General features: G+C 34.5%; 1 protein-coding gene across 1 annotated transcript; it reads right to left on the reverse strand.

Annotated features, from left to right (window-relative positions):
* Positions 1-642: 642 nt before the first annotated feature.
* Positions 643-9,318, reverse strand: LOC146953060 (uncharacterized). Its single transcript, XM_085740816.1, has 3 exons — positions 8,094-9,318; positions 6,993-7,081; positions 643-2,102 (listed from the first exon to the last, which is right to left on the reverse strand). Exons 1-3 carry the CDS (start codon positions 9,292-9,294, stop codon positions 807-809), a joined length of 2,586 nt encoding a protein of 861 aa, XP_085596942.1. The 5' UTR covers positions 9,295-9,318; the 3' UTR covers positions 643-806.

A 9,318-nucleotide genomic window follows, 5' to 3' on the forward strand; every position in this document is an offset into this window, starting at 1 on the left:
GTATTACTACTAAACCAGTTTGAAAACCAATTATGATTACATCTCGATCCCTTACTCCAGTCTCTCAATCCCTCTTAATTAAAGAGACGAATCCCTCGTGTTACATTTAATTTTCCCCATCTGTTCCCTATACTTGCTTTTGAGAACCTTGTACCACAGTCGATCTTTCTCCGTTCTCAACCTCCACACCACTTCCCTAATAATGCTGAATTGAAGACCCTAATATTTTTTTCACCCCACAAAAATTTCTTATAAAGAGATTCAAGTTTAGAAACAATACCGGTATGGCAGAAAGGAAAAAAAACAACAAAAATGTGTATACATTCATTTTATGAAACAACACCCAACTGCAATCGTAAACATATCTTTTGCACCCAAAAAAACTAATAAAAAATATGCAACATCCGAATGTCTAACTAAAGACTATAACTATAGACTATAATAAACAACAAAATGATTACAATTAGTAATACTAACCAAAGACTATAACTTAACATTCAACCAAAAAAAAAAAAGACTATAACTTAACTCATAAAAAGAACCAAGAGCATGAACCAGAAAAACCATGACAAACAGCAAAAAATTACAACATTATCATTAAGCCTACTAAAACAAATATCATTAGATTTAAATAAATATATAGTTGTAAATTTAACAATCAAACTTCATGCCTACATTTTTGAGTCGTCAACCACATTTTGAGGGGGAAAACCCCATAAAACATCTTAGAATTCAAAGCACGATATTTATAGGATGCTAGCAAACAATGCATCCTTAACACGAGAAGAATTTCTTCTTTCTGTCAATCAAGTAATGCTATTATATATCTTTCTCAATGATGGCCTTGAAGATGCCACTGACGCAACAACATTAGCATGCACATTATGGCAACCTCTCAAATCGATTTCTTTCAGCTGTGTGCAATTTTCTACCACCTGCTTCAATCCATTGTTTGTGACACGATAACAATTTTTCAGTAAAAGATGCAAAAGTCCACGACAATTCTTTGAGGTCACATAAAGTGTTTCATCATTAACTTCCGTACATGACAAGTTCAACACCTCTAGCTTGGGGACTTCAAAATTAATTTCAAGTAGGTCTACACTTGAACAAGATATGTTCAAATGTCTAATCTGACAACATCTTTTTAAAACTTGACAAATACCTACTTTGGATATGTGATAGCAATAGCTCAGATTGAGCAGCTGCAAATTGGGGAAAATTGAAGCAAACATTATGATACTTTTATCTCTTAACCATTTATTGTGACCCAAATCAAGAGACTTTAATTGAGGGCTTACAACAATATCCTTCAAAGATTTAGAATTCTCTACACTTATTCTCCCAAAATCACAATGAGAAATGATGGTCTCTTCAAGAAGATTACAATTTTTGAACAAGTTGAAAAACAATCGGTTGTTGAGGTAGTTATGGCCAGAGAGATTAATTTTGCGGAGTCTGAAAAATGCCAACGAACGAGTCTCTACTCCATGGAGAAAGCTATTGCAATTGATGATACAAAATAAAGGGTGATTGAGGTCAAGTATTTCAAGTAAAGGGAAACATTTGGCAACGAGGAACAAGTCATTACTATTGAAAACACGGATGTTCGAACAAATGAGAGATGTCAACGTTGTAATCTTTAAGGAGAAAGCTTGCAACCCAATTGCGGGAATTTCGGATTGACTGGAGAGATTGAGCGATGTGAGTTTCAATGGGAAACAAGAAACTTGAGACAGAAGCTCGTCGAGGTCACCCCTGTACCACGTGAGGTCGAGGGAGGTGAGGTTGGTGAATCTTTGGAAGAGACGAGAGGGAAGAAGGCGTGTTGATTCACTGCCGGAAGACACCGCCAAAGAAAATAAGAGACCGTTGGTGATGGAGAGGAACTGTTTGGAGACGACAGAAAGAGACTTCAAGTAGACACCATCGTTGACGTAGTTGTCGTTGATGAGGAATTTGAAGACGGATTCCCAACAATCATTAGGTAAATAAAAATCTGATGCTGCAACTGCCATTGTGTTTCTTCTTCTTCTTCCTTTTCTTCTTCTTGAGTCACTGGACCTCGCCATTGCGAAGCAAGCAAGCTTTGTGGTGTTCGTCTTGCGATTTAACAACAACAGTTTGGTGTGTTAGGGTTAGGGTTTCAAATAAGAAGGAAAAGGATGGTGGAGTAGTGGACCCGGGTCGAGCTAATATAGCTACATATCTCTACAGGCCTGGTTAGAATTAACATACCAAAAACTTTCGAAAGTTGCTCTTTAGGCACCTATTATTTACTTAGAAGCACCTCGAAGCAATGTTTAAGGATGTCAATGGGTACCCATGGTTACATGGTTACAGATAGTATGATACCTGTTCCTGCTCCATTGCATAAATATGATACCAGTGCCCGCCCCGTACCCTCGTGGATACCCACTATGCGGGTACCCGCGGGTATTGAGATATCCAAGGATACATATGGATTTTTGAATTTATTTATTTTGTGGTACAAATAATAACTTTTTTTAATTACCAAAAAAATTCAACTTTTAAACATCCATACATAACTCATTCAAAATTTCATAAATCATACATAATCCATTCAAAATTTCATAAATCATACATAATCCATATGATATGTTTTATGATATGAATGAAGTGGAAACGGTGAACTTAATAAGATGAATTAAAAAAAATTAAAAATAAAATAGGTTATTAATGAGGAATCTTAGGATGATGGTAAAATTTCCTTCAATAAGGTAACAACTTTAAGTAATAAGATAAGATATATAAGGAGATTTTAGTAATTTACTTAATTTATTATCGGGTACAATCAAATTCGTGTCCATATACATATAACAAGAGGTGTCAAATACCCGTTTATTATACCCGTGGATACCCGTTTAGCTACCCGCCCGGTGCCCGTGATGGATTGTACCCACGGGTGCCCGTGGCCATGGGTATTTTTGCCACCCCTAACGCAAACTATTGTTTGCAAAAATTGTAGTTAGGAGTAACTCAGAATTGGGCACTACTTGCACAAATAGTCAACCACATTATTATTTTTTTTTTTTGAAACATAGTCAACCACATTATTATTTTTTTTTGACAAAGTCAACCACATTATTATTATTATTATTGTTATTCCTTCAAAAAAAAATTATTATTGTTATTATTAGAGTTTGATATGTTTTTGGACCTTATAAATATTTCAACATTTTGATTTATCCCCTAAATTTTTTTTCCGACTTTTAATCTCTGCTTTTAAGTCAAATCATGCGTATTATTTGAATTTTTTCCGCATTAAAGTTTGGTACGTTGTAAAATTGTCTATTGTAAAAGTGTAATTTATTTTAACAATCGAATAATTAAATATGAATTTTTATGTTTTTGACATTTAAAAACTTATATTTAATCCATTTTAAATTTTTATAACAATGGATCTAAAATAATTATGTTTTTCCTTATCTAGTAGTACTGGCTCGTAGTTTGAGCTTTCCATTCAGATCATGGTAGTTTTTTCATTTTATTTTTATGGTAGTATTAACTAGTGGTGTATTTGAACGAATATATCTACTACTTTAAATTTTCGTTTATATTTAAGGACATTTTTTTCTTTCTTGACTAAAGCTTATATATAGGAACAATGTACTTTCTTGGTATTTACTCTATTTTTGCGATGGATGACCATCAACTACTTCTCAATGGGCCATTCCAAAATATATAAAAATAAAAATAAAACTACTCTTTGTCAAAAAAAAAAAAAAACTACTAAAAGGCTAGTAATTTACTATTCATTTCGTATGCTTATCCATCTTCAAAGGTTGAAGTGGTTTGCTATATAACACATAATAATGCATTTTGGGATGATTTCGGGAACATACCGTTTGCTGTATATAGCAATGCTGTAAACACAAATGTTAAGAATGCTATCCCCGAGTTGGATGTCAAATTTATGTTAGATGATTTTTATTTTTCATCAATGATTTTTGATGCAATTTTAGAATATTGTTAAGTTTCGCTAAGTATTGATTTTGAAAACGCTCACGTTGAATTTTCAGTCACATCTTGTAGTCTTCCATCAATGCTATCAACTAGTGACTTGCAATCCTTCTCGATGGTAACTCTCACATCTTTTGTCCTTTTGTTGATTGTCCTTTTTATTCTCTTTGCTTGCACCTCTCATTCCTTTGCTTTAATTAACTGCACTTTGTGTTGGAAATAAAATAGAAGTACAGGGAAACTAATATAAACTTGGTTCAATACTATTTATATTATTTGGGTTTTTTTCATGAGTTTTCTTGCAAAATAAGTTAATAAGTATCATGATTTATTCCTTATCCCTAAAAAAAAAAACTTATCCTCCCACGCTGTCACTAAACCCTAATCAACAAAAAATTTCCCTCCTACTTCCCACTTACCCTTTAACCATTTACTATGACATTTCATATCTCTCAATGCAGTAAATAATTCTCTATTTTCAAATAAGTTTTTCAAACTCCCAATCAGCATCCCATTTCATTTGTTAGCTCTTTGTTTTTGCGACCATTTTATCTCTATCACCCTCTTCTCTCAATTTTATTGTCAATGCTCAAGTGGGTCGCTGCTAATTTTAAAACTCATGTACCTATTAATGCTTGGTTTTTGTAAAGTTTCTAACTTTTTTTGTTGCTTATTTGATAAATTTGATTAATGAGATTTTGTATTTCCTTGTATGCATTCTATTTCCTTGTGTGTTACGTTCATGCAGTTTATGTATTTGGTTCATGTCTACTCAGTGTTTATGTTTGGAGATGTTTTTTAGCTTTAAATTTAAATTAAACTAATTATCTAATTAAATTGTTTTGATACTTCTTGACCTCTCTCTCTTGTCAGGTAAATTAAGCAATTTTGATGTTTCTTTGTTAATGGGTTGAAGAATTGCTTTAGAAATGCTTATTGTTAGAAAATGGATTACGGTTTAGAAATTGATTAATGAGTTAAAAAATTGTTAGAAAACTGCTTATGATTCAGAAACTGGGAATTAGTGTTTTTAAGAAGCATATGGTAGAAAATATTAGTCATTGTATGTACTCTGATTCTACTTTTAGTTAAATTAGATGGGGTTTGATGATGATGTGTTGAAGATCATGAAGATGAGGAAATGAAGGAAGAAGATGAAGTTTTCTATAAATTTATGGTTTTGGTCCCTCCGTGAATTTTGTTTTTTTATTTTGGTCTCTCTAACTTGTGACTCTAGCATATGAAACGACACATCATCATCGTTGTCCACGTCACACGTCGCAACATCATCATCTGTTTGCCACAGAGACGTTTTTGTAACAAATGATGATGTCAAGGACCAAAACCAAAACATTTATAACTTACCGGGGTTGTTTCATTACAAAAAAAGATACAGGGAGGAAAACCAAAAACACGCGAACTTGCAGAGACGATTTACTTATTTAAGCCTTAAATTTTTTACTCTCATTTCATCTTTATGAGAGTCAAACGGATGAATCGAGAGTAAAATTTTTATGTATTTTTAAAATAATGTTTTGAGATATATTTGAGAGACACCCTAGATTTTCATATTTTGATTTATTAGGGTTCAGTTTAGAGCTTTACTCATAATAACTGTTAAACTCTAACAACCATTTTCCTCTAATTCTTAATGATGCATCAAAAGAGACAGTAAAATGATAATCAAGGAATTGAAAAGATAAAGAACACTCTAAGCTAATATGTAACTTTAACTTTCAGGTACTGCATAATGCATAATCCGCCATAGTAGTGATAACTTATAAGTTAAACGGTACATAAACATTGTTGCATGTGCCTATTCAAAAACCATTGCTTCCAAATCATAGATATAAGTGATTCCACTTTTACAATTTTTTGCAATATCTCCAAACATGATTGGTCAACCAAAGGCTGAAATGTTCCTACATGGCACACATTCTACAAAAATGGACACACAAAAGTACATCAAGATAACTTCCATCGCAAGCAATTCACAACAACAATTCTAAAAGGTGTATACAAGACACTCATGTGAATTCCATGAGATGATATATTATGGCACGTCACGGAAATAATCATAACTAAAAAACTACTAAACTAGTAATTTCTTATTAGTAAATGAGACACGGTAAAGAAGGTCTGTATCTAATTTCCCCATATGCAACTATACTAAGTTGGAAATTGGTTCAGTAAATCACTCATGTTGAATGCCTAAAGCAAGGTTTATAAAATTATTGCTGCAAGGAATAGCCAAACATTGCATTTGCAAGAAACTGATATAAAGGGCCAACCAGGTGCTTTATATCTCTTGCCATTGCATAATTCAACTCTAAGGAATGGCCAAACATTACTTCAAGGGGCAAAATATTGAAGGGTATAATTGAAAAGGAGTAGGAATAATTGAGAAAGGATATAATTTACAAACCAGCAATAGCAGAACGCAGCGACTGCATCACTTCAAACAGATAGCACAAAACAACGCAGCCACCCCCACAAAACCGCTTCCAATATTGCACATATAATTAGCAAAACCAAACATCCCCCAATACCCCTAAGCATGCTAGCAGGTTCAACCACCACTGGTTCAATTCATACTTCAACTTTTACGACTTTAATCTCAACCAACTCCACGATAAAAGCTTGACACTTTCGACAATCGATTAAGTATCCCAAATCCTTATGATGAAAATTCCTTCCACTTCTCGCCTTCCAAATGCTCCACATACTCGCAAACCAAATGGCTTCAAGTCCCCGAACTGCATCTTTCGTCACGCGAACCAGCCATGTAAAGGTAATAAAGTTGATGGTACACATATTGTGAAACACCACCTGTACTCCCAGCCAATGCGCAATTCCGAACCATACTTTTTTGACACAGTCGGGCAAGCAAAACATAAGCTGTTAGAAGTCTTTATCTCTCCACATCCTCCTATGCAATGTAACTCCTCCCTACCTATAATTCCTCTTCTACATAGACTGCGCTTGGGTGGAATACAATTTTGCATTACCTGCCATACAAACACGGACACCTTCAACGGAATAATTTTATTCCAAAGTTTTTTTATCGGAAACTCCTCATCACCCACACTCTCACCGTCTAGAACATTATAAGCTGTCTAAACCAGTGCAGGTTCCATTCCACACTCAAGTGTTTCCTACTTTCCTCCTCATATCTGAAACTCTAGCCTCCTTACACAATGATAGGGAATAAAGTCAGTCGAACCTCCTTTTTAAGGTGACTTGACTCACCAACCTATTCGTCGCTGCAAAAAAATAAGCCCTCGCCTCCCCCCGTATTACTACTAAACCAGTTTGAAAACCAATTATGATTACATCTCGATCCCTTACTCCAGTCTCTCAATCCCTCTTAATTAAAGAGACGAATCCCTCGTGTTACATTTAATTTTCCCCATCTGTTCCCTATACTTGCTTTTGAGAACCTTGTACCACAGTCGATCTTTCTCCGTTCTCAACCTCCACACCACTTCCCTAATAATGCTGAATTGAAGACCCTAATATTTTTTTCACCCCACAAAAATTTCTTATAAAGAGATTCAAGTTTAGAAACAATACCGGTATGGCAGAAAGGAAAAAAAACAACAAAAATGTGTATACATTCATTTTATGAAACAACACCCAACTGCAATCGTAAACATATCTTTTGCACCCAAAAAAACTAATAAAAAATATGCAACATCCGAATGTCTAACTAAAGACTATAACTATAGACTATAATAAACAACAAAATGATTACAATTAGTAATACTAACCAAAGACTATAACTTAACATTCAACCAAAAAAAAAAAGACTATAACTTAACTCATAAAAAGAACCAAGAGCATGAACCAGAAAAACCATGACAAACAGCAAAAAATTACAACATTATCATTAAGCCTACTAAAACAAATATCATTAGATTTAAATAAATATATAGTTGTAAATTTAACAATCAAACTTCATGCCTACATTTTTGAGTCGTCAACCACATTTTGAGGGGGAAAACCCCATAAAACATCTTAGAATTCAAAGCACGATATTTATAGGATGCTAGCAAACAATGCATCCTTAACACGAGAAGAATTTCTTCTTTCTGTCAATCAAGTAATGCTATTATATATCTTTCTCAATGATGGCCTTGAAGATGCCACTGACGCAACAACATTAGCATGCACATTATGGCAACCTCTCAAATCGATTTCTTTCAGCTGTGTGCAATTTTCTACCACCTGCTTCAATCCATTGTTTGTGACACGATAACAATTTTTCAGTAAAAGATGCAAAAGTCCACGACAATTCTTTGAGGTCACATAAAGTGTTTCATCATTAACTTCCGTACATGACAAGTTCAACACCTCTAGCTTGGGGACTTCAAAATTAATTTCAAGTAGGTCTACACTTGAACAAGATATGTTCAAATGTCTAATCTGACAACATCTTTTTAAAACTTGACAAATACCTACTTTGGATATGTGATAGCAATAGCTCAGATTGAGCAGCTGCAAATTGGGGAAAATTGAAGCAAACATTATGATACTTTTATCTCTTAACCATTTATTGTGACCCAAATCAAGAGACTTTAATTGAGGGCTTACAACAATATCCTTCAAAGATTTAGAATTCTCTACACTTATTCTCCCAAAATCACAATGAGAAATGATGGTCTCTTCAAGAAGATTACAATTTTTGAACAAGTTGAAAAACAATCGGTTGTTGAGGTAGTTATGGCCAGAGAGATTAATTTTGCGGAGTCTGAAAAATGCCAACGAACGAGTCTCTACTCCATGGAGAAAGCTATTGCAATTGATGATACAAAATAAAGGGTGATTGAGGTCAAGTATTTCAAGTAAAGGGAAACATTTGGCAACGAGGAACAAGTCATTACTATTGAAAACACGGATGTTCGAACAAATGAGAGATGTCAACGTTGTAATCTTTAAGGAGAAAGCTTGCAACCCAATTGCGGGAATTTCGGATTGACTGGAGAGATTGAGCGATGTGAGTTTCAATGGGAAACAAGAAACTTGAGACAGAAGCTCGTCGAGGTCACCCCTGTACCACGTGAGGTCGAGGGAGGTGAGGTTGGTGAATCTTTGGAAGAGACGAGAGGGAAGAAGGCGTGTTGATTCACTGCCGGAAGACACCGCCAAAGAAAATAAGAGACCGTTGGTGATGGAGAGGAACTGTTTGGAGACGACAGAAAGAGACTTCAAGTAGACACCATCGTTGACGTAGTTGTCGTTGATGAGGAATTTGAAGACGGATTCCCAACAATCATTAGGTAAATAAAAATCTGATGCTGCAACTGCCATTGTGTTTCTTCTTCTTCTTCCTTT

The sequence above is a fragment of the Medicago sativa genome, chromosome 1, assembly GCF_051527215.1.
Source record: "Medicago sativa cultivar Bolivia chromosome 1, Bolivia_mono, whole genome shotgun sequence".
Taxonomy (NCBI): Eukaryota; Viridiplantae; Streptophyta; class Magnoliopsida; order Fabales; family Fabaceae; genus Medicago; species Medicago sativa.

Bases quoted from the DNA above. Each gene is read 5' to 3' on its own strand.
- LOC146953060 (XM_085740816.1), bottom strand. From the start codon at position 9,294: ATGGCAGTTGCAGCATCAGATTTTTATTTACCTAATGATTGTTGGGAA. The intron at 7,082-8,093 runs GCATTACTTGAT...ATAATGTTCTAG, and splicing joins ATTGAGAAAGATATATAATA to ACGGTGAGAGTGTGGGTGAT. The intron at 2,103-6,992 runs GTAATGCAAAAT...TTAAATCGCAAG, and splicing joins TGTCCGTGTTTGTATGGCAG to ACGAACACCACAAAGCTTGC.